General features: G+C 48.0%; 2 protein-coding genes across 16 annotated transcripts in view; both read left to right on the top strand.

Annotated features, from left to right (window-relative positions):
* The window catches only part of DEPDC5 (DEP domain containing 5, GATOR1 subcomplex subunit), a 65824-nt gene extending 54633 nt beyond the window's left edge, over positions 1-11191 (top strand). For all 14 annotated transcript variants that reach the window (XM_075898020.1, XM_075898018.1, XM_075898019.1 and 11 more), the window contains 5 exons: positions 3858-4027; positions 6921-7092; positions 8536-8596; positions 9955-10037; positions 10406-11191. In XM_075898020.1, coding sequence (XP_075754135.1) covers positions 3858-4027; positions 6921-7092; positions 8536-8596; positions 9955-10037; positions 10406-10701 — 782 coding nt within the window. In that variant the 3' untranslated portion in view covers positions 10702-11191. The remainder of the gene's footprint in view (positions 1-3857; positions 4028-6920; positions 7093-8535; positions 8597-9954; positions 10038-10405) is intronic.
* A 3052-nt stretch (positions 11192-14243) lies between these two features.
* Positions 14244-25641, top strand: part of ANHX (anomalous homeobox) — a 28918-nt gene continuing 17520 nt past the window's right edge. The window contains exons 1-7 of one of the 2 annotated variants that reach the window (XM_075898008.1): positions 14244-14501; positions 17172-17445; positions 18192-18316; positions 18545-18668; positions 21908-22085; positions 23261-23393; positions 23762-24072. In XM_075898008.1, coding sequence (XP_075754123.1) covers positions 14485-14501; positions 17172-17445; positions 18192-18316; positions 18545-18668; positions 21908-22085; positions 23261-23393; positions 23762-24072 — 1162 coding nt within the window. In that variant the 5' untranslated portion in view covers positions 14244-14484. The remainder of the gene's footprint in view (positions 14502-17171; positions 17446-18191; positions 18317-18544; positions 18669-21907; positions 22086-23260; positions 23394-23761; positions 24073-25641) is intronic. The other variant, XM_006125433.4, reaches the window with a different exon arrangement.

The following is a 25641-nucleotide window of genomic DNA, read 5'->3' as shown; positions in this document are numbered from 1 at the left end:
CGCCATGCAGCTTTGGTAAACCACTTCACTTCTCTGTTCCTCAGTTTCCCCCATCATAAAATGGGGATAACGATTCAGAACCAGTTTTGCTGTGCTAGGATGAAAAGTGTCTCTCTACTGCTGCTATTGTTCATTATGATTCTAAAAGATAATTGGGCTATTTCCTACAGTTAACAAGATGGTGTTACCTGTTCTTAGAGGGAAACAAGTTTATATACCACTTCTGTGCTGTTCCTCCTCTAGACACCCTCTCCAAAAGCATTACCAGTACATCTGAGGCAGGAAGCTTCACTAACCCCAATGGTATCCGGTCCACGTGACTTCATTTGTTCCTGTCTTGGCTTTGGCTGCATTTGATTACTTCCCCCTCCTTCTACCTTCCCTAAATGTCAGCCTGTGATACAAAATAGCATGCAAGTGTTGGGAGCTCTGGAACAAGCTCCATGTATCCCTAAAATCCTTATTCTTGCCAACTTCCCTATCACTTGCCTGATTGTCACTTTCCCTTCCCAATGGAAATCTGATCTGTGATCTACCTAACCTTGTCCCTTTTGATTTATAGCCATGCATGCACTAGTAATTATAGCCATGTACGTAGTTAGTCTGTGGTGGGAGAATAACCTGTCTGCTCCTCTCCAGTGTACACTGTAACTCGTTAGTTGTTACCGGTCCAAGACCCAGTTGGGAAGCGGGTGAGTTCTCTTAACGTCAGCCAGCCGTGTGGAAAGCCAGATGCCTTATACCTTCAGATTAGGACCACGTTGTAAGAATGCGTCTCCTGAATGTAGATAGGCTGAAGATGCTAATCCAGCGGTAGTGTGGAAGTTGTGGGATTGTCAGAGGCATTCCTATGGACATCTGCCTACAGTTGTTAGGTTTGTGAGTAGGGGCTTGGGGTAACTTAGAGTGAGACTGTTAGGAGTCGTGATGGAAACCTGTGTTACCAGTGACTGGGAGGAGGAACAATTTAGTAAGGGAGCAGGGATTTCAGTCTTCAGCTTGTGCTAACTTATACAGATTGGCAGGTGTATTGTGGTTGTCTCTGGCGGCTGAGCTGGCAGATGGCCCCTGCCAGCCTCACTGATTGAGCTGCTTCTACTTTGCCTCCTATTGTAGGGCTGGGGAACCTTTTCTGTGTCAGGGGCCACAGAAAAATATGCCGGAGGCTGCACACAAGTGAGAAGCAAACCAACGAACCCTCATTGACTTGGCCCCTGACTGAGAGGGAGAAAGACCTTCCCCACGTTCCCATCATACACCAGAGCCTAAGGGGGGGCCCAGCCTCGTAGATTCTGTGTGCTCCAGCCCCGAGGTGGAGCAGTGGGGATGGGGAGGGGGGCTGAGGCATCAGCATGGGCTCCCCAATGCTGGGGGGGGAGGGGAGAGACATGAGCCTCGGGGGCTGGATCCAGGCAAGCTGGGGGCCACATGTGGCCCCCAGGCTTGAGGTTCCCCACCCTTGTCTAATTGGGATGCTGCCCTCAAACATCCCAAACTGGGTTTCTGTGGTGGTTCACCATTTACCTTACTGTGCATGGCCTCAAAAGTTGGATTGTAACTTTTAAAGTGAACTCCCAGTCTACCCCTCCACCTTCCAGCAGTGATGTTTCAGTGATCTCTAGTGAAAAGGAACAAAAAAAACAAAAAAAAGAAGAATGCATTAGTGTGTCTAACAGGTCCCGGCCGAGACAGGAGTTGGAGGGGAGAAATCTTTGTGAGGAAGTGCTGAAATTTATTTCCAAAAGAGCCTGAGTGTTGCTCCCCAAGTTCACACCTACCTCTGGCATTTATTGTTGTTCATTATTTCTCTCTCTTGATGTTGCATTGTTAACCCAGCCTCCCAGACAGTGGTCTCTGAATCAGAGTGGATGTAAAGCTGGGAGCTCTGTCCTGCCCCAGTTCCCTTCACCTCGGGGGTGAATTTCAGGCCTTAATCGGGAGCATATAAATGCGAAGTCTATAAAACGCAAGCAATTTCTTCTCTTGGCTAAAAAAAAAAACAAAAAACCACCACCACCACCACCACCAAACAGTTCACAGGAGCTGGAGGTACGGATGCTGAGAAGGCTCAAGCCACGTGCCTCACATTTCCCCTTCCCCTGCGAGACTCTGTCACCTGTGCTTGTTTACGGTGATACCATGAGCGACTTGCATGCACTGCAGGCTGCTCCTGACCGCTTCCCCTTGCATCGTGCATGTGAGGGGAGGGAGGAGGTGCCCGGGCATCCTGCTCCAAACTTCAGTGCACAAAAGGGGGAGAGGGCACTACTTCCCGTGGGGCTGCCTGGGCGGTGGGGCCAGGAGCTGTGCTTATCCCAGAGTGCAGGGAGCCGCCCTGCGCCGTTACCAGTTCGACACCTCCCCCCACACAGTCAGCCTGCGGTGCAGGGGTGGGGTGGAGTGACTGAGATGAGGGACACAGGCGGGAGCGCCTGGCTCCAGCTGGTCTCTGTTACACGTGGGGCGTCCGCACCCGGCTTGTGACGAGAGGCAGAACAAGCAGCTCTGAGCACTGTTCCCCCAGCACGGAGTCGCTGGCTCTGCCTCTCTCCGCGAGCCGGTCTGGTGGGGAAGGTTGGTGCTTTCTTCACCCACCGCCCCCGCCCCACCCCACTGGGGGAACGGCAGCACGGTGAGGCGCTGGCCACGGGCTTTCCCTGCTGCTGCCATCGGCCGGCCAGTGGGGGCGCAAAGCCAGGTAAGCATCCCTCCTTATGCCCAGACCCCTGCGCCCCAATCCTCCTCATTCCCCTCCCCCCACGGACACCCATATCTCCAGCTTGCACCTACACTCTGGCAGGAAGATGAGAGTGTCATGGACCAGATCCCCACTCCCTCCCCTTTGCCCATTTCCCGGATTCCCCACCCAGCCACCCTGACCCTAGCCTGTGCTGGCAATCCAACGTTGCACCCCTGCAAGACTGGAGCCAGCGCTGGCTTCCTGTGCAGGAGGTGGCGGAGCCCCCAGGCTCCAAACCGCAACCGGCTTCTGGGGAAACACACGTGCGCTGCGCCTCCTCTCCTCACAGAAAAAGCTGGAGTGGAGCCCAGGCAGGAGACCAAGTGGGGTACGTGGTAGAGAGAGCCCCTCCCCCCTCCTGGGAGCGTGGCATGGCCCAGGGCAGGAAGGTTAAATCTTGGCTTCAGAAAGGTTGCTGACTCCTGCCTTCAAGTGTAAACGCTGGGGGTGGCAGTACAGTGGAATGTAACAGGAAAAGAATGCTACCTAAACACAATAAGCTAAAGATGATGATGCTTTAGAAACCTTTTTTAGCATTTGGTCTTTTTAAAAATTGCAATGTATGCCTTTAACATTGCATTACTGTTGGCCACTCTTGCAGGATGCTAGAAACTGTGTGCATTCTCCATTTCCTTTTGCTGTCATTGTAAACTCTGGAATTCTCCCCAATGTAAACATTTTCCGTGTTGTGATTTGTATGGAGATATGTAGCATTATAATACACTTGGAAAGCCTCAGAGACACATGCGCCAGGGCAAGTTCTGTCCCACATTGGAACACGGTTCCATTTTCAGTCAGTCGGTTTGGGAACTGTTTCACTTCCTATAAGAGAGTCCCTCCCTCCCCCATTTCAGATGTCACTGGGCTGTTCTGGGTAACCTTTTCTGGAGGAAGGGAACTGGGGCAGCAGAGTTCCTTTGTGTAGGTGGAATTCTCTTCTATTCTTCTGACGCAGATTAGCAAGATTCTTGGACTATTTCTGTTGGCCTTAAAAGTGCAAGGCAGGGAGCAAAACAATCTGTGCCTGAAAACTAATCAGTCTCATTTTAATTTTCTTTCTTCTCCCTTCCCCTTCTGGATACATTTTTTAAAATACTCTGACTCCGTATCTACATAGCTGCCACAGTCCCCGAGCAGCGGACAGTGACGCTGGACGTGGATGTGAATAACCGCACTGACCGGTTGGAGTGGTGCAGCTGTTACTACCATGGCAATTTCTCGCTGAATGCTGCCTTTGAGATCAAATTGCACTGGATGGCAGTGACGGCAGCTGTTCTCTTTGAGATGGTAAGGTCCTTGTGTCCTGGATGCTCTCAAACTGACGTAAGCGTGTGTGCTTTCCGGCATGCGCAGAGAAATTCAGCAGCTAGCGGGAAGCCAGTGAGAAGTAAAGTTTGTACCTTTTTTTTGAAGGACAGTTTTTATTGGCTGTTGCCACTGCCGTGCCTGTGTGTTGCTGAGTTTGACAACAATGACAAGAGACACTCCATCAGTGTGTTTAGTTATCCCATCTAGAGGATACACTCTCCTACTTCTAATGGGCTAAATTCACCCTGTGCAGAGGGCCAGCATGAAGTCAAGACGTCACTTTAAGCCCCACTCAAGCCAGTGTATAGACTTTGACCCTGTGCAGTTTCACCCAGTGTGCCTTGACATTTTAAAATGAAAAGCAGCAGGATAATTTTAATGGCACCCTTGCGCAATCAGCCTGTTGGCCCAGTTCAGAAAAGAGACTTTTTCAATAGCCCACTGAAAATCCCAAGGATAAAAATACAAGAAACTATACTCAACATTTGCTGTTTACTTCAGCATTGTTTCCAAGCGGCAGCCGTGTTAGTCTGTCTGCCAAAACAATGAGGAGTCCTGTGGCACCTTAAAGGCTGACATTTATTTGGGTATAAACTTTTGTGGGTAAAAACCATGCGTGTGACTGGTTTTTACCCATGAAAGCTTATGCCCAAATAAATATTAGTTGTTAAGGTGCCACAGACGCCTCATTGGGTTTTTTTCCCCATTATTTGGCAACTTCTTTATCAAGAGGCTGACATTTAAAAATCCTAGACTGTGTCAACCCCATTCTCAACCTTTTGACATTGGTCACATCCTCCCTTAAATGGACATTTTATTCCAGTTGAGCAGTTGTTGGCCATTCACTTTACTCTGGCTAAAAAAGTTTATTTAGAAATATCCCATTTCAAGTGGATTCGTAAGAACGGCCATACTAGGTCAGACCAATGGTCCATCTAGCCCAGTGTCCTGTCTGCCGACAGTGGCCAATGCCAGATGCCCCAGAAGGAATGAACAGAACAGGCAATCGCTGAGTGAGTCATCCCCTGTTATCCATGCCTGGCTTCTGGCAGTCAGAGGCTAGGAACACTCAGAACACGGGTTGTACCCTGACCATCTTGGCTAATAGCCAATGAGAGACCTATTCTCAATGAACTTTTTTGAACCCACCTATCCTTTTGGCTTTCACATCATCCCTTGTGAAATAAGTTCCACAGGTTGCCTGCATGTTTTGTGGAGAAATTCTTCCCTTTGTTTTTAAACCTGCTGCTTATTAATTTATTTGGGTGACCTCTGTGTCTTGTAATTATGTAAAGAAGCACACAACACTTCCTGATTCACTTTCTACAAACTAGTCATTACTTTTATCATTTTTATTGTCCTTCTTTATAGCTTTTCCAATTCTATTGTATTTTTTTTTTAAATGGAGCAACCAGAATAACACACAGTATTCAAGGTGTGGGCATGCCATAGATTTATATAGTGACATTACAATATTTTCTGTCTTTTAATCTGTTCCTTTCCTAATGTTTCCTAACATTTTAATGCTGAATATTGAGCAAATGTTTTCAGAGAACTATCTACAATAACGCCAACATCTTTCTTGAGTAGTAACAGCTAATTTATTTTGTATATATAGTTGGGATTAAGTTTTCCAATGTTCATTATTTTGCATTTATCAACTTTGAATTTCATTTACTATTTTGTTGCCCAGTCACCTGATTTTCTAAGATCTCTTTGTAACTCCTTGCACTCTACTTTGGTTATAACGATCTTGAGTAGTTTTGTATAGTCTGCAGTTTTTCCCCCCATGTCACTGTTTACTGCTTTTTCCAAATCATTTAGGAATATGTTGAACAGTACTGATCCTAGTACAGTTCCCAAGGGGATACCACTATTTACCTTTCTCCATTCTGGAAACTGACCATTTGTGTCTTTTTTTGAGGAGGGGGGGTGGAGGTGGAGGGGTGTCTTTTAACCAGTTACCGAGCCATGAGAGGATCTTGCCTCTCATCCCATGACTAAATAATTTCTTTAAGAGCCTGTGGTGAGGAACCTTATCAAGATCTTTCTGAAAATCCAAGTATACTGTGTCCACTGGATCACCTTTGTCCATCTGTTTATTTGACACCTCCCCTCCCCCAAAAGAATTCTAATAGATTGGTGAGGCATAATTTCCCTTTACAAAAGCCTTGTTGATGTTTCACAACACATCATGTTCATCACTGTGTCAACCTAATCCTATAGGTTCGGTCAATTTGCCTGATATTGAAACTAGGCCGTTCTTACAGACCTGTATTTACCAAGATTGCCTCTGAAGCCTTTTTTTTTTTTTTTTTTTTTTTTTTAAATGTTGCGTTAGCTATCTGCAGTCATCTGGGATAGAAACTAATTTGAATGATAGGTTACATCCCTCACTTAGTAGCTCTGCAATTTCATGTTTGAGTTCCTTCAGAATACTTGGGTGAATGCCATCTGGTCCTGGTGACTTCTTTGTTGTTTAGCTTATCGGTTTGTTCCAAAAGCTCCTCTAAGGACACCTCAATCTGGGAGTGTTCCTCAGCTTTGTCACCTAAAAAGAATGGCTCAGATTGGGAAACCTCCTTTGCATTGTCTGCAGTGAAGGTTGATTGAAAGAATTTGTTCTGCTACTCTGCAACAAACTAATCTCATCTGATCTTTCTGATTTATGTGGCATGCCTCGAAAAATAAAATTCTGAAATCTTGTATTTCTGCTGCTTTGTTCATAAAGAAGGTTGCATGCTCAGTGTACACCGCAGGCAAATCCCCTTGGTAGTTGAGCTTGGCTGATTTGTTCTTGGTGAGACCAGTTGCTGTTAGGCACATAAATGCTTCTTTCCATGCAGTGATTCATTATTTGAATCCTTCACAGGTTCAGGGTTGGCATCGGAAAGCTACATCCTGCGGTTTCTTGCTGGTTCCTGTCCTGGAGGGTCCGTTTGCACTGCCTAGCTACCTATATGGAGACCCACTTCGAGCACAGTTGTTCATCCCACTCAATGTTAGCTGCTTGCTGAAGGAGGGCAGCGAACATCTGTTCGATGGTAAGAAATATACCCCAGCCAGCCGTGGGTACTTTATTGAAGGGAGACCTCTCGGGGGTGTGCAGGTAGCATGAAGAGTCCCACCTATAATGTGTCAGCTAGCTGGATAAGATGCCTGCCATTCCATTTCCTCACATCAACTGTTCAGGATACATCTCATTCAGCATGAGAGAAAGATGAAGAGGAAAGATGTACTGCAGGGCATTGGGCCCACATCATTGCATCGGTATGAAGTGTGTGGTAGTGAGGGATGCCTGCCCACAGGCAGAGTTGTGTCTTTCATTTGCCTCTGTTACCTGAAAGCTCCTACAGAAATGACATCAGATATTTAATCCAACGGCTCCCATCCACCCCCCTAGCCTGTCTGCATTTGTGTCTTGCACGTGTTCGTTCCCAACTCTCTGCAATTACATTGGCCAGACTTCCATGGCTGGCATCCTCATTTTGTTGCCACGGCTACCTTCTGGGTAGGAACGTTGGCTCATGGGATTAAGTGCTAGGAACCACAATCCTGTATTGTTCAGTGTGACCGCTCTCTTCCTAGTGACACTACAATGATAGGCCTCCTCTGAGTGCCTTGTCCAGAGGTCAGAGAGCTTCATGAGTCCCAGCACAGAGTGATGCATCGTGCAGCTGGTGCAGAGAGATGATCTGGAAAGGAACACTCTACAGATTTTAAAAATTCATGTTATTGATTCAATTGTTCTTGCCCCCCAGTAATGCTTTTTTTCCTGGAGTCTGACTGTAAATGCAGACAGAGCAAGGAATACTCTGTGGGACAGGCTTAATGTGGTGATGCTCAAAATGCTGGTCACACTTATTTTTTTTCTGACCCCTCACTAAATATATATTCATGATTTGTACTTTGGGACTCATAGGGAGGGGTGAGTTGGCCTTAACCCCAGGCCTTTTCCCTTGCCAAAAACTAAATTGTGATTTCAGAGGGGTGACTGTATTACTCTGTGTTGGCAAAAACAATGAGGATCCTTGTAGCACCTTAAAGACCAACAAATTTAGGCATACACTTTTGTGGGCTGTAGCCCACTTCAGCCCATGAAAGCTTATGCCCAAATACATTTTAGTCTTTAAAATGCCACAGGATTTCTCAGTGTTTTTGCTAAATTCTTACTGATGCTCAAAGGTGAGCAAGGTGGAAACACGGGATTCTTTTGATAGTATCACAAGAACTACAAATAGTGAAACCTCCTCTCCTAGCTTCTAGGCATCTTCCTTCCAGAGTCACAATTGCCAAATCCAGGGCTGGGTCATGAATTAATTGGTGTTTAAAAACAAACAAACCTTCTCTTAATAGGATGCTGAGAGGATCCAAGGAGGTGGCTTAAAGGAATAGGGGGAAGCACACAGAGGAGGTGGACTGGGGAAACTTCTTCTGGGTTGGTAAAGATTAAATGGTTTCAGTTGACCTTTTGGTTCTTGTTTCAGGCTTTGAACCTGAAACTTATTGGGATCGCATGCATCTGCTTCAGGAGGCAATTGCACACAGGTATGCGCCGAACAGGGCAGATGAGTTAAATCCATCTTTGGTTGTTATGGTGGAATGTGGCGTAAAGCTCTAGTCTGATTTTTGGAGCTTGAAGGTAGTACAGTGAACCCTCGTTTATCGCGGTAGATAGGTTCCAAACCCGACCGCGATAGTTGAAAATCCGCGAAGTAGGGACACCATATTTAACATGTATACAGCGAGCCCTCGCTACTTCGCGGTTCGACCATCGCGGATTCACGTATATACATAATGTAATGAAAAAAGTCCGCGAAGTCGTGAATCCGCGATGGTCGAACCGCGAAGTAGCGAGGGCTCACTGTACTGATAAACTTGAGCCCATGGGCTATGTGTCTTCCTGAAGTCCTCTGAAATATACCAACTCTGAGTATCTTGAAATGTACATTTGGCAGTGGGTGGGAAGGGGGTGGATAGAGCCCATGAGTAATCAGTATGTGGGGGGAACCTTGTCACTCATTAACAAACCCTACTGGGTGTCTTAGGTGTAACATTAGGTCTATTCTCTTAGGCTAGGAGCAGGTAAATTGTGGCATCTCTGAAAGAGACGGTCATGTCATCTCTCTTTGTACAGCACTTAGCACAATCCTGATCGGAATCTGAGTGATCTCTTAAGTGGCTGATAAGCGGGGGACTGGGATGTGACACCTGTAGTGGGGGAATGGGAAGAAGCCGAGGAGGCATGGATGGCATTCTTTTGAATGCTGCTCCGTGAAAGAAGGGCCAATAAAGGTGTAGTTCACTGGAAGGCACAAATAAACTTCCCAGGGCTGTGCTGATCCTTCCCGCCTTTGTCTGGCTGAGTCACTTCCCCTGTCGTGGGTCTTTACAAAGCCTTCAGTGTGGTCCCTGACTGGCAGTTGGTTTCACAGTGCTTAACTCGAGCTCTCCCATGGTTCTTGGAATGGAACCTTCCGTGCTGGGGAATGTTTTTCTTCAGCTCAGTAACTAGGAGGGGGAGGTGATTCCCCAGGGCAGAACCAGTCAGCTGGCTAGAAGATCTCTGTGTGCAGGGCTGTCCAGCCTGACCAAGGAGTTCTTATAGCTTGATGCATCATACCAGAAGCTTTAACAGACTGCCAGAGAACAACCCACATTGGGTTACTGGTTCCCTTTTTTCCATACATAAGTGAGGAGAGAAACCAACCCAGCCCCCATGCTCGGGGAGGGGGAAAGAATTAGGGAGCCTGCAGATCCCTTCCTTCCCTCTTTGCTCTTGTCCTTTGGGCCATAAGGAGGATGTGCATATGTGCTGGGGAAAGAATTTTCCCCTTTCCTGTTCCATGACTTGTAGGAGTTCCAACAGGAATAGTCTCATTCTTTCTAGTGTTTTGTTTCCCCAGATTTGGATTTGTGCAAGATAAATACTCTGCCTCTGCATTCAACTTTCCCTCTGAGAACAAACCCCAGTACATCCATGTCACAGGTGAGCAATGCTTGGCAGGCAATAAGCCATGGTGGGGGGTGGGATATAGGCAAGGGAGAGCCATTCTTGCTCTCCTGGTTCTAGTGTTTGCTTTCAGTAGTGCTGATCTACTGGCAAATAGCTCTAGCAGCTGGGACAAAGGGTTCGTGTCAAACAAAGCAATGGAAAGACAAGCCATTTCCTAAAATAAGTACAGAGCATTTTCACTTTTATCACTAGTATAAAGCAGCAGGTTGAGTATCTGCTTTAAAGAGTCTCTGAGCCTTGTTACCTTGGCAGGTAGCAGTGAGGTTAGGAACATCTGGGTCAGCTGACAGTGCTAGGATCTAGATGTGACCACAGATTAAAACCCTGCCTGTTTCCCACAGGGACTGTTTCTCTACAGCTACCTTACTCCAAGCGGAAGTTTTCCTGTGGGCAGCAACGCCGGCGGCGCAACTCCACCAGCTCAACCAACCAGAACATGTTTTGTGAAGAGCGCATTGGTTACAATTGGGCCTACAACACCATGCTGACAAAAACATGGAGGTCCAGCGCCACAGGGGATGAGAAGTTTGCAGATCGATTGCTGAAAGACTTCACCGAGTTCTGCTGGAACAAAGATGGCCGGCTTGTTCTGTTCTGGACTGGCTGTCTGGATAAGATGCATGCCAGTGCACCATGAGATTGTGAGCGCATCTGCAGGAGAGAAAAGTAAAAGCTTGGCAGTGTGCTGAGGAAGAAGAGGCAGAGAGCAGCCAGTTTAGATCATTCTTAGTGTAAATTTACCTTGTAACCCAGCATAATCTGATCAGTGTTTCTATTGATATTCAATAGAATCAGAAGGGGGTTTTGGGAAAAGAGATGAGGATTCTGTGCTGTATCTCACGACACTTCTTGTCACATCGGTACTCATTGCATGAACAGACATCCTACTTCCCAGAGCTCAGCTAAACTGAGTGAAGGGAAGAGACCACAGGTGTGTCACAGGGATGAGAAAGTCCCATAAATGTCTGTGCTCTTTGGAAATGACCAGGTGATGTAAGCCCAGGACTTGTCAGGGAAAATCATGCCTCATATCTCCTGTTTGTGTGTATATGTAAGATACAGTGTATACATTCGCCGCAAGTGTTTATATGTTTTAATATATTAAATAAAAATGCAGAATATCAAAAGGTGTGTTGTTTCTGCTGTAATTGAGGTATTGGTAAATAGAGCTCTGCATGAATAAAAAAAATTGTATTCTGATCTGCAAAAAACGTGATGTAGATATCAGCAGGGCTCAATAGGTGAAAGAAGTGATAGAGATGTAGCCGTGTTAGTCTGGGGTAGCTGAAGCAAAATGCAAAGTGCTACATTGTGCTGCATTTTGCTCTAGGTGAAAGAAGGAGAGTGCAGAAGATGAAGGCTTGCCGAAGAGAAATTGTTTAAGGCGCGCATAAAGCTTTAATGCTCATGAAAAGGTCACAATAACTTAAGATTTCAATTGAATTGAGTCTCTGCCCTTTTAAGCTTTCAGGACATGCTGTTCTGGGCTCTGGACCCAGAGATGTGTGTCATACTGCAAGATCAAGGAGTTATTTGCTGTCCTTCCCTTGCAGGCAGGAATCCAAGTCTTGCAACAAATCAATGACAGCTAAATATAAGATGCCAGGATCCAAGTCTAGCTAGCACGCAATGACAGGCAGCTAAATATAAGATGCCACTGATGAGAAAGGAGAAGGAAGATTGTGAACAGAAATGATAGAGACTTTTTGGGGCGAAAAGGCACACTTTTATTGAAACTATATTTATGATTTTTCTAAGAACCATTGTTTGAGTGACTATCAGATGTCCAATAGTATTCATGTAGAAAAGACGGATTTTTAACATTTTTTTAAAGTTACTATTCATGTACCTTGTTCTCACCTACTTAATCAACTCTTGTTACTATTACTATGAAAAGCCCCAATTTTACCTACCCAATACCACTGCAAGTGTAACTAAGCTTTTTATTTTATTTTATTTTATTTTATTATTTTATTTTAATATGATCTCTCTGAAATGTCCTAAGTGCAAGGAATTTAGGGAGGGGGAGAAGAGAGCCACACTGAAATGTTTAATTACTAGTTTTATAAACAACCCCCTTTTTAAAATGAGAAAATCCCTAGCATGCCATATTTGTTGGTTTTTATCATTCAGAAACTATATGTCTGGACTATCGGCTCTACACTAGAACTGTTAGACTTTTAGGCTATGTCTACATTCGCGGGTTCTTGCACAAGAACATCTTGCGCAAGGGTTCTTGTGCAAGAACATGTCCACACTGCCATGTCCGAGATGTGCTTTTGTGCATGAGCGCCCAAGGCAGTGTGGACGCTCTCTTGCGCAAGAAAGCTCCGATGGCCATTTTAGCCATAGGGCTTTCTTGTGGAAGAAACCCCTGCAGCATGTCTACACTGCCCTCTTGCGCAAGAGCTGTTGTGCAAGAGAACTTACCCTTATAAGAAAAGAGTGTAGCTCTTGCCCAAGAAGGGTGGACGGTGTGGACACACTGCAGGTTCTTGCGCAAGAATCCACCAGTGTAGACATAGCCTTAGAGCCCTCAAACTGAGCTCTGAATGAATATGCTGCCCTATTTCTCTCTAACCTGGTATATCTACACTACAGAGAAGATCAAAGCTGTGGCTGATGATCTTCCAGGGTTGGAATTAGCAGGTCTAGTAAAGACACGCTAATTCGAACTGAAAGGGGTGTTCTGGTCAACACCAAGGCTACGTCTACACTGGCGCAATGCTGTTACGCTGATTATTTTCAGGAATAACAGCATTGTGCAAGAGGGCTTTTCTTGCGCAAGAAGGGGCAGTGTAGACAGTTCCTTGTGCAAGAGCCTCTTTCACAAAAATGGCGGCTCAGATATGCAAATGAGGTTCGGTGATATTCCGCACTTAGCCTCATTTGCATAGCTCTGGCATAAGATTGCGCCAGTGTAGACGTAGCCCAATAGTCCTGCTAACATGAGGGCTGCATCTAGACTGGCATGATTTTGCACAAAAGCAGCTGCTTTTGCTCAAAATCTTGCCGCCTGTCTACACTGGCCGTGAGTATTTGCGCAAGAACACTGACTTTGTAATGTACAAAATCAGTGGTTCTTGTGCAAATAGTGTGATGCTCCCACTCAGGGATAAGCCCTCTTGCGCAAGTATTCTTGCACAAGAGAACCAGTGTAGACAGCCACGTTAATTGCTTGCGCAAGAAAGCCCGATGGTTAAAATGGCCATCGGAGCATTCTTGCATAAGAGAGCGTCTACACTGCAACGGATGCTTTTGCGCAACAGCAAATCTTTTGTGCAAAGGCACATGCCAGTATAGACGCTCTCTTGTGCAAATACTTTTAACGGAAAAGTTTTTCTGTTAAAAGTATTTGTGCAAAATCATGCCAGTGTAGGCACAGCTGAGGAGTAAGAGAAATCAAAGGCAGAGTGTTTTCCCTTTGACTTCCTCTGGTCAGCAGAGCACCAAAAGTCGAGTTAGTGTACTTGGACTTCAGCTATGCAATTAAGGCAGCTGGAGTTATGCATCTTAATTTGACTTAGTCCTGTAGCACAGACCTACCCAAGGGCTGTGTCTAGACTGGCCAGTTTTTCCAGAAAATCAGCCGCTTTTCCGGAAAAACTTGCCAGCTGTCTACACTGGCTGCTTGAATTTCCACAAAAGCACTGACTTCCTACTGTAAGAAATCAGTGCTTCTTGCGGAAATACTATTCTGCTCCCATTCAGGCAAAAGTCCCTTTTGCGCAAAAGAGCCAGTGTAGACAGCTCAGATTTGCGCAAAAAAGCCCCGATTTAATGTCGATCGGGGCTTTTTTGCGCAAAAGCACGTCTAGATTGGCACAGACGTTTTTCCGCAAAAAGTGCTTTTGCGGAAAAGCACCCGTGCCAATCTAGACGCTCTTTTCCACAAATGCTTTTAACGGAAAACTTTTCCGTTAAAAGCATTTCTGGGAAATCATGCCAATCTAGACGTAGCTATAGTGTTTTTCATGTAGCCCGGAGGGGGGGGGGGAGGGGTGTGTGTGTGTACACACGCTTTTCCCGGGCTGCCGGACTCCTTTTCGGTGTGAGGCTGCTGAGAGTCATGAACCAAAGTGCAACCCCCTTTGTGTCTAATGGCAACCACTTCAAGCCAGAAGACCCCCCCCCCCTTCCACACACACTTTCCAGTACCTGTGGCCGGGGCGCGGGGCTCTGGCCGGCACCTGTGACTCTTGGCTGGCCCCGTGGACCAGGGGGGAATTGCATCTGCGCCGGGCGGTAGCTGCTGCAGCGGGGGAGGGGATGGGGGCGTTTCCCGCGAACTTTGCGCTGGGGGGAGCGGAGCCCGGCCGGCGCCCAGGCAGCCCACGCGCGCTCACGGGAGGTACCGCGGCTCCGGGTTGCAACAGGGGCAGGGCTGGGGGGATCAGGCTGCGGTGACCACCCCCCGGGAATGGAGGGGAGCCAGAGGTAACGGGAGTCTGGGGGCTGCAGTGAAGGAAGGGGGGTTACTGGGGTCCCCCCCGTGTGGGCAGCAGCAGCACCCCTTCTGCCGGCCCTGGAAAAGCGTCTGGAAAAGCGACTTTCCCCGGGCTGGTCAGACCCTTCCACACACCTTGGTGGGCGCCTGCCTGGGTGCAGCGTAACAGCCCCCTTGCTGTTATGGGCCCAGCCCCTCCACCGGCCTCCCTGGCGCCGATCCTCATAGGGCCCTGGTGTGGGATGGGGGGTGGGAGGGAGGCGATGAGTTACCCTGGTAAGAAGCAAAGTTTGGGGTTTTTAAAGCCGCATTTGTCTTTAATTGACATCAGGTGTGAAAATCCGCTAGTCTCCACCTTAGGTGGAGTCTCCTCCCCTCATCCCCACACCACTGTTTCACAGTTTTGACCATCTGCAAAAAAAAAAAAAAATGCAAATTCAGACGCGCTTCCTCAGTTAATGGCTGTGGACTTTTGTCAGACGGCTTCTTCCTCCCCCTCCTCACCTGTAATTTTTTTAATGATGCCTTTATTTGCTTTTGGTGTTGTATTTTAATTTTGATCTATGGTTTGGCGGAATTCTCTTTAGGGTGACTTGTCCAAAACCACCTGGGGTCGACTGTGGTTGTCTGATGATGATGAAGTGTTTGCCCCGTTGGGGTTTTTTTTTTAAGCCAAAACAAATTACTGAAATGAACTAGTTGTATGGCTATTACTTGTCCCTTCCTCATGGACATGCTGCTGAGCCACTCCCCGTTTAAAATTCCAGTGCATGTTGCAGGCCTGATGCAGTGCTCCTCAGTGGAGTCAGTGGAGAGATTCCTATTGACTTCAGACAGGAGCAAACCCCACACCCACTGATTTGAGGTTGAGAATGAAAATGAAAACAGGGTCTCCCAATTCAAAACCACTATAAATGCAAGAAGGGCTTTGTCCTCATTGGAGAAAAGAGAAGTGCATTTTTAACCCATGTTAAGCTAACCTGCGTTGATCTTGGTGAAGACCATGTTGTAACTAGTCCAGGTAAACTCTACAGTAGAATTTCTTAATCTTCAAGTAATAGATTTAAAAATAAAAGATAATACTAGTACTAAGCAGCCAAATAAAGGCACAATTAACAAACGGGGGGAGGGAAGAAGATTGATTGATGGGCCAGTGATTAAACACTATCCTGCTAATGTGTGTTTAAAATTTACAACTGCTTTGTCTTCACTCAGGTTTTAATCCAGATTATTTAACAAGTTTAAAAATACATCATTTTTCTTGTCAAGAAAAGGCTTACGGCATTGTCACTGTGTGCTTACATCAATGTTGCTATCTCAGGCTACATCTGTACTGGCAGCTTCTTGCACAAGTAAAAACTTGCTGGGTGTCTACACTGCACGCACATTCTTGCGCAAGTAAATTTACAGACTAGCGTTGGAAAACAGGGCTTCTTCCGGAAGAGTTTTTCTTCTCCCCACTTGCACAAGAGGCCAGTGTAGACAGGCAACATGAATTTCTAGCACAAGAAACTCCTATGGCTAAAATGGCCATCAGGGCTTTCTTGCACAAGAAAGCGTCCACACTGCCATAGACGTTCTTGTGCAAAAGCACATCTCTTGCACAAAAGCACATGGCAGTGTAGACACGCTCTTGTGGAAGACTTTTTGCACAAGAACTCTTCCGCAAAACAGTTCTTGCACAAGAAGCTGCCAGTGTAGACGTAGCCTCAGTGTAAAATCCTAGTAAAGATCAAACACTGAAATTTTCACTCCAGTTAAACCAGAGATCCACCCCAGCTAGCTACATGGAGGGAAAAAATTCCTGTGCCTTGTCTCCACCTAGGATTATATATCTTGATACAAAAACAACTTCTGTGCAGAGCAGACAAAGCATGAGAGTCAAACAACTTGCCCATGTGGTCTAATCTGTTTAGCTGAACTCTCAGGCACTCCGCCAGTTACAGTCTATTCTCTGCTTCAAGACGAGCGTATTTGGCTAATTCTGTAGATACTCCTTCCAAAAGCCCTTGTGCACAGCAGTTACCACTAGATGGCATTTACAAAAATGCCAATGATCAGCTGCAGGTTGTATGTTTCTGAAATTTATTGCACAGTGGAATTTTAAATGTTTCAGGTCAGTGGGCAGTTAAGTAACTTGATCTCACCTCTCCAGACTAAGCTTCTGATTATCCCATTTTGCTGGATAATTAGATTTTGCACAACCTGGACTGTGGTTATAATTATGTAGCAGCCTAAATGTTTTGGGGAAGGAGCATTTTTGTAAATGGTTATTTTACGGATCCCACGTATTGCTATGTTTAACTTTTACTGATGCTCTGTATTTCAGGAATAAAGGGCTCTTGTTTTTTAAGTTTAATGGTTGATGATGGGAAAACAAAGTTTTCCACTGTTCAGTCTCTTGGGATAAGTCATGGCACCTGTCTGTGCCTCAGTTTTACCACTTGCAAACCTGGAATGTTTCTTGTCTAGCAGGATGATTGAGAGGCTTAATTACACTTTGTAATTTGAGAAACTTGGGTAAAAAGTTCTACTGAAATGCAGTTAAGTACTTTAACATATAGTGTAAAATAGAATTAGAAGGTTGCAATGTGTCTTGATGGGAAGGGGAGTGTTTGTCTAGCAGCACAAACAACAGATGCTCTTCCTTTGTCACATAGAAGACGTGCCTGGAGGAATGTAAACATGAAACGGTTCATGGCGCTGCTAAATAAGAATAAAAACAAGGATCCTCCACAGGTCAAGCTGCTGGATCTAGCAGGCCAACTCTGCCACAGTCTTCAGAGCATGTCTCCCAGCCTGGAGAAGCTGGTTGAGGCAATGACGGGGTGCAAGCTTCAGGAATATTTTCTCACCCACATCAGTGTTGTCCGAGCTTTTGTGCTTGTCCATGTCCGCCGAGGGCAGCATGACACAGCCTGCAGGCTTTTGGAGGTAGGACTGTGTTCTTGGTCACTTCTTCAGTGAAACAACAAGGAGACCAGCAGCAGTACCAGACAACACATAATAACAGACATGTCAGGGGTCAGAACTTTAGTGCTTACAGCAGGGACAAGTAGGAGACTAGCCTGATGAGGTCCTGCAGACGCTTGGGGAGAGGAGGAGGAGACGGTGCTGAGCTCTGTAGGGGGATCACAGGCAAAACACCTGTTGGTAACAGAAAGCAGTTTTTGGAATGTAACCGTCTCCAGGCACCCACTTCTGCCCTTGACTGCACCAGTTAGGAGTTAAGATCCTTCTTTTGCTGCAAGCACACCATGTCCTTCAGTGCCTGGCTGGTTGGGTCCTGCATGCTTCTCCCCTTGTGAGATTGAAACCCTGGGTGGGAGGGTGTGAAGAAGCTTGGGCTGCCAGTGTCCGTCTTGTGGAGAGAAGAGACTTCACTCTCCAGAGCTTTTAGCTTAGGATGTTTTACCAGGTCTAAACTCATGGGCTTTTAAAAAAGCCACAGGTGCATAACGGGGACTTTTTCTTGCACATGGTGCCCTGTGCAGGCGTGAGAAGTAGCCCTGAGTCATGCAAAAGACTCATACTTTTGGGGAAGGCTACCAGCTGAGCCCATCCAGTGTGAATCCCTTTTGGGACATTTCTGGGTGCTCAGGATTCCCCCCCCCCTTTCTTTGTGAAAGACAATGATTGGCTTTCTGGAAAGGGTGTGTTCAGCCCCACCCCTGTCTTAGCATTGCAGGGCAAAAGAAAAGAAGGAACTGGTGCAACTATGGAATGAGATCCACTACCACAAAGTCATGGAGAAACACCACACAGATTCCCTGACACCAGTGCAGAAATTCCGGTGCAGGAAGAGGTACATTTGGAGTGGGACGATCTGGTGCTCTTCCTTCACCATGATTTGGGGGTGTGGGGCATGGAAATGAAAAGGTTGTATTCACATCCTAAAATAGACTTTTCTTGGGGAACAGGATTCACTGTTAACGTCAAGCTTTGGCCTACTTGCAATAAACAGCTGAACTTTCACTGAGTTTAATGGTGCAGTTTTGGGACTTTGGTAATCAAATTTTCTTTATTTGCGTAGGAATCCTCCACCAGTTTCCATCTGTCCTGAAGGCATAAGGAATCGAAACTATCCAGAAAACGTGCGCCAAGAGCTGCACAGATTTGCTGCAAAGGTGACAATGAATCCAAACAAGGACCAGCGGGTATGGATGCTGTATGCCACAGTGTTACTCAGGCTGGGGAAATACTGTAACCTAGGATACATAAATGTTTCCAATCCAACCTATTGCTTTAGCTACTTTTGGACTGAAGTTTCTTGTGTTTGATCTTTGCCCTAGAGGGTGTGCATTTTAATTTTTGTTAACCTTAAGCAAAAGAAATTCAGTAGTTCTGTTGACCAAGAGATGGGGGAAACTGTTTTCCCTGTTTTAATAGTGGTAACCGCTCTAGTGTTGAAATGGATAAATGAGATTTAGCAGAGACATTGATCTCAGTGAAAAGCACCGTGAGGCTATGTCTACACTGCACAGTTATTTCGGAATAAACCATTCCAGAATAGTTATTCAGAAATAGCTTATTTCTAAATAGCATGTCTACACCGCAGGGAAGCCTCAAAATAAGTCAAAGGCAGGCTTCCCAAATGTAGATGTGCTATCTCGATTTTAAAGAACCCCAGAAGGAATAACTTAGAATGTCCCTGGTGAGAGGCTATTTTGGAACAGCAGAAGTGGAGCATCTATACACGCATTATTTTGAAATAGCTATTTTGGAAGAGGCGTTATTCCTTGTAGAATGAATTTATAGAAATTGGAATAAGCCATCTGTTATTTCGAAATTATTTAGAATTAACAGAATTGCTGTGTAGATGCTCGCATAATGGCCGTTATTCCAAAATAACTTTGTTGTGTAGACACACCCCAAGTGTTCTGATAGTAAAAGTGCACTGAGTTTTTTTGCTAGACTTGTAAAGTTTACAGCCCAGTCAGGGCCGGCCCGAGCCCTAAGTGGCATCCCCCGGCGCTCAGCGCATGTGCGGCCCCGCCTGGGGCGTGCGGCACATGCATGGTCCTGCCCCCGGGCGCGCAGCACATACATTGCTCCACCCCCAGGGGCCTGGCGCATGTGTGGCACCACCCCTGGTACGCGGAGCATGCGCAATGTCGCCCCTGCCTGGCCCAGCAGCCCGCACGGTGCCCCCTACAATGGGGCGCCCCGGGCGGTAGCCCAGTCAGCCCATACCTTGGGCCAGCTCTGAGCCCAGGTTGTCAGCCTGTGCATTTAGCTTAGTAGGAAAGTCCGAGATGAAAGTGGCCCCTGAAGGAACCAGGACTTGGCAGAACTTCTTGTCTGATTCACTATTTTAAAAGGTAAAAATGCAACATTCCTAAAATTTTCCATCCAGAGGCTGTCTCCTGCAAGCCCCCAAAGCAGGGATGGGCAATAATTTTAGAAGGGGGGGGGCACTTTACAAATTTTTGAAGTGGCCCCAGGCTGCCCCAGAAGCCCAGGGGTGGGGGCAACATGTGAAGTCTTTGCCTGCACCTCGCACCTACAGAGAACTGCCAGCTGTTCTGGTGGTTCTTTCTAGTTGCTACACACCTCTGGTGGCGGGAGGAGACTTCATGCGCTCCCCCAGAGCAATAAGGCTCTGGGGGCAGGGGAGTGCATGAAATCTGTCACTCTGTGCCCCACCCTGCAAGGGGCACATGGCACGTAGAGTGAACCGCCAGGTGTTCTGAACAATGGTGGTTCCTGCTAAGTGCTGTGCACTTCTTGCAGGGCGGGAGGAGATTTTGCACGTTCCCCCCACTCCCAGGCCAATCAGGACCCAGGAGTGTGGGAGAGCGCGAAGTCTCTCATCCCTTGCTTTCGCTCTGCAAGGGGTGCATGGTGCCTAGAGTGAACCGCTAGCTGCCACACGGCTCTTGGTGTGGGGGGAGACTTTGCATGCTCTCGACTGGCTGGGGGATGAGGGGTCGGCCAGCCGTGGTGGGGGAAGGCAATCCAGCCCCCTTCCCGTCCAATCAATTAACTGATTAAACCAACCAAAGACTAAATTATTAAGCTAGGTATTGGAGAGAGAGAGGAAAATCTATTATATAAATAGCCAGCATCAATAAAGAAGGGTTCACTGTCACGACAGGATAGTCAGTTTAAAACAAGGAGGTCATGACCCCTCAAGGAGCCACAAGGTTATTATGTGGGGGAGGTTGAAAGCTGCCAGCCTCTGTCCCCAAACCCAGTTTCCCCTCTAGCATTTTAGAATAGTGTTAAATATTTAAAATGTGGTTTTAGTTTATAAAGGGAATGTCACATTCAGAGGCTTGCTATGTAAAAGGGGTTGCCTACAGAAAAGTTTGAGAACTGCTGGTTTAGAAATATGAAACTGCAAGATGCTACTCATGTATCTAACTAACACAGAAAAATATTAACAAAGAAATATATGATCATTTAATAAAAAATTATAATAATGAATATATACAAGGGAGAAGAGTAAAGGTTACATGTGCTACCTCAACTGTGGTGGTTCTGGAATTTTGATTGCTTTAAGTCAAAAGTTATGTTAATTCAGCTAATGTAATACGCAAGAGGTGTTAAAGACCGGTCATCGATTTTTTTTTTAAGGCCAGAATGGACAATTATGATATTTGATGGCCTGTCTTATGCTGGCTAATATTTTTCCCAGAGATTCCTGCACTGAGCAAAATAATTTCTGTTCCAGTGGTAAATTGCCTTCGTTTTTTAAAATGTGTTTTTCCCCGTTCGGTGGTTATTTATATCAGCTACATTGCAAATAGGGCAAAAACCCATTGGGATTCTTGGGGTTCCCTTTCTCAAATAGGACATCAAAGAAAAATTAACTGTTGCTGTTCGCTTCCACTTTATGAGCAGATCAATAGGTGGGAGCTATGCGTGTTCTAAAGGGACCTGCAGGAGGGTCTGGAACAGGGCTGGGCAAGATGTGATACAGGGACCAGATTTGGCCTGCCTAACACTTTGATCTGGCCTATGGACTGCATCTTGCTGCTTTCTATTTATATCCCACTGACCATGCCACCGAATTTCCAGCTGGTGGCTCAGGCAGCAAGGGCCAGAGTCACAAGCTCTTTAAATAGGTACAGGAACCTCAGGCAATATGGTAGCAGCCGGGCCAGGAGCCGCAAGCTCTTTGCTGTATTTTTAATTCAAAGCCTCTGGCCCCAGACATATCTGGGGGGAGGCTAGTCCCTAGCCCTGTCCTTTTGCCCAAGCCACTCCCCTTCTGGGGAGCCAGCCCATGGCCACATACCAATATTCATTAAGTACCTGCCCCCCTCCAAAAATAATAGCCCACACCCAAGCTGGAAGCTCATATTGTCTGATTGTTTTTGGAAACTGGAGGGATGAGCATGATTATTTGCATGTGGTGTATTCTTTTCCCCCTGGTTATCTGGATTCGCAGGAGGGTTTGGCCCGGGATATGAACCTGCAGCCAAATCAGGTTTATAACTGGTTTGCCAATTACCGTCGTCGTCAAAAAATCCGGCTGGAAAAGTTCATCTGCTCGACCAAGGAGAAGCCTTCAACTCCCCAAACAGAACATCAGTCCAATGGCAGCTCTTGCATTCCACAAGCTGCAGGTGGGTCTCATCCCTGTGGACTTGGGCGGGGCCGGCTCGAGCCATTCCTGTGGTCTGGACAGCAGGCGTGCGACGCATTCGCGGCTCTGCCCCCGGGCGTACGGCGCATCTGCGGCCCCACCTCCTGGTGCGTTGCGCACCTCACAGCTGCTATCGGGCGCATGGCGCCTGATGGCAGCTGTAAGGGGCGCCACGTGGGCCCCGGGCGCATGGCGTCCTTTACAGCTGCCATCAGCCACCCCCCATAGGTTGGCGCCCCAGGCAGCTGCCCAGTTAGCCCCCCCCCTTAATCCGGCTCTGGGCTTGGGATGTAGTCTGGGGAGATAGAAGGTTGTTTTAGGGTTCCCGCCTAATAGACAGAGAGGCGCTATTAGCTGCGCCTGCTTCCTTGGGATCAGTAACTCAGCACCATTGAATCAAGCAGATGTGGTAGGGTGATGTTGTGGGACACAGGACTCCTCTTTGCATTATTAGTCATCACTGTGTGGCTATCAGGAGTTTGTATCGAAGTCCCCTCTTCCCCGCAATGAGAGCAGCACTCTGTTCTCGTGGGGCAGCCTTGCTGACTCAATAGGTCTCACAAAGGTTGTAGCAGAGTTGCTCCCTACTGCTGCATCCCACCGTGACCATAGTAGACCCTATTCTGCGGAGGGTATCGCTGGTGTCGTCACAGTGGACAGTGCTCATGCCTTGATGAAGTTGACATCTGGTTCCCTCCAACCCCACGCCCCCATGAATGCTCCATCCAACCCCACACCCCACTTCCCCAGCATCTTGCCCTTCCCCAGCCTGGCAAGTGAAAACCTGAAGATTGCGCCTGTGTCTCTCGTTCTACCAAATGCCTGACTAAGGCTGGACTAGGTGCACCGCACCCTCTGGGTCGTGAATACTAAGAGTTGCTAGCAATACAATAAAGCTTTATAAGTTGAGGAATCCCACTCCTCAGGCTAATACAAGGGGTAGCCCAGTGCAAACATAGGACTCTGGGCCCATAGTTCACTCCAGCAAAACTCCGTACAAAATCTGAGCATTTCTACTGCACCCTTCCAAGATCAGAACCAGAACTCAGTCGTCAATGACAACAGGGAGAGCCTGGTAGCACCAACACGTTTCCTTTTGGAGTCACAACCATACTGACCTTAGGGTGCCCAGGAATATTGCGCTATGTTTTTCAGATGCATTCCGTACCGACGGTGTCTCGGAGAAGAAAGAGATGAACCTTGTGACCTGTGAGCCAGGGTGGGAGCTGTTAGCTCCGGGTCCCGACAATTCTGCTGACGGGACCTTTTCAAAGTTGCTGGAATCCAGGTGACACAGGGAGAGTCTGTTATAGCTGAAGTGAGGTGACTGTATGACTTAGGCACCTCCCTCTTGGGGCCCTTATTTGCATCAGGCTGTTAGTTCCCAGTGAGAACAGTTAGGAGTCTTGGCCCCTTTCATAGATGGGGGTGATCAGTATCCAAAACCAGCTTTGGCCATTCTGAGCAGGGGGTGCAGACTCCCAACCCCCTGGACTGGTGCTTGGGGGTCAGTTGTCAGGGACGCCTTTCCAGGAAAGAGGTGGCCGAAGGGGGGGAAGTACTATAGGTACCAAGCAGCTGTTTCTCCTGTGAAGAGATGATGGTGCTCTTTGTAGAGCAATACAGTCACACTTCTCATTCACTGCATCCCTGTAGCTTTCTGCAGAGCAGTGAGTTCCAGGAGATGAGCTCAGCGAAAACTTCAGTGACCCCTCTCAACAGAGAAGAGCCTACGGCTATCTGCACTGAGGCTGGGTGTGGGATACACCTTAGCTCTGCCATCCCGGAGACCAGACAGACATCAGATTACGCTGTCACGAGCCCCTGTCTGGAGAATTTGCTCCCGTGTTCCCACGAGTCGCTTCCCCTCCAAACTGAACATCTGGACGGAAGGCAGCCAACTCCCAGTGCAGAAGGAGTCTCGGGCGAGAGCAGCTGTCCCTCCTTGTGGAGTCCTGATGCAGCAGGTTAGTGGAACTGCCTTCTGTTGGGAGTTCTCATTGGTTTGAAAACTCTTTTTGGGTTTTTTTTACTTAGACCTTTTTGCCTCCACAGACCCCAGCCTCCCACCTGTGCCAGGCAGGGAAGCTGGGCTTCACCTGAACTCCTGGGTCCCACTCCTGACAGGTCAGGAAATAGGTCTGAAAATCTAGATCACTGGACTTGACCAGGGTTTATTTTTACCCCTGTACCAGGCTCAGGCTGCAAGCCCTTTGGCCAATTCTGAGAGACTGTACTTACTTCTTAGCTACTCCTCTGGCCAGCTCCCTTCAGTAGTTTGTTGTTCATCTTACTTGGCTGCTGGCTTTTAAGTATTTAAACTCCCATGGTTCTCAGCAGCTGAGTGCTGCTAGCTCTGGCTAGGCCGTCCCTGTCAGCAGGCACTCACCAAAGTTCCCTCTAAGCTTGCAACTGCTTAATGAGCCCCGCCAGGGGCTCAGGGCTGTCATGCACAGAGCTGCCTAGCTAGGGGAGGGGCTAGCTCCTTGCTGGAGACAGAGGGCAAAGTGTCTCTCCTCCAGCCAGGCAGCTCTGTGCGCAGCAGCAGATCTGAGCCTGTGGGTGGGGCTCATTAAGCAGCTATGGGGCCGTGCTGCCACGCAGCTTAGGGGAAACCTTGGCACTCACTTCCTGGATCCTCACTTCCTCTTCTCCCTTCTTTTGCTCCTCGTCTGTCCCCCCCGTAACGGGCCCGCACTGAGCCCGGAAGGACTCCCCCCACTCTCCCAGCATGGTGGCGGGACAGCACCACACCGGAGAGCGGCGGCTGGTGCGCCAGGCCTATCAAGGCTGGCACAGAGCCCGGCGTGGCTCCAGCAGCCCAGCCGAAAAAGGGGCGGGGCCAAGCAGCACCGGGGAAAGGCGGCTTTCAGCTGCCAGTGCTGCGCCTCCAGCGGCCTGCTGCAGCCTGTGGAGGTGGGGCTCCAACCCCTGGGCCCAGCATCCCAGGACGTAGGGATGCTGAGGGGGTGGAGCAACATGCCGTGATGGCCCTTGGCGGGCCGGTTAAAAAGGACCCGAGGGGGAAGCAGCAGGGTGGTTTGCACTGCAGAAGCCGCTGGGCACCCCGGGGGAGATGCTTTACCCCACCCAGGTGGAGGAACCGGCTGAGCCTCTCCGGAGGCTGGAGCAGTGAGAGAGAAACCCGGGTGGATGACAGAGCTGTAAGCTCCAAGGGCCCATCCGGAGGGACTGGCACACGGGGAGGGGATAGGAAGCAGCCTGGGGCAGAGCGCATTTGGCGCCCGTGGGCTGACGCACTTCAGGGCGGAACCCCGTCAGCTGGGTAAGGGTTAACCACCCTGAACCCTTAGGGCCCCGGGCTGGGGCCCGGTTCCCCCTAAATTCCCCTCCTCCCACACACGGTACTCCAGCTGTATACGGCGTAATCGTCTGACCAACCTCGAGAGTAAAAGAGTGTCACTGTTGAGCCCCAAAGTAGGGGCAGGATAGGGACCACAGGGATTCCCCTTTTTTCCTCCTCGCCCCCTCCCCCGCACCAGACCTTTGGAGACAGTGGGCTCGCTGGGCCCCAT

Source organism: Pelodiscus sinensis, chromosome 15, assembly GCF_049634645.1.
Source record: "Pelodiscus sinensis isolate JC-2024 chromosome 15, ASM4963464v1, whole genome shotgun sequence".
NCBI lineage: Eukaryota > Metazoa > Chordata > Testudines > Trionychidae > Pelodiscus > Pelodiscus sinensis.
Note: the sequence above shows the minus strand (reverse complement) of the source record. Positions and strands in the feature narration are given on the sequence as shown.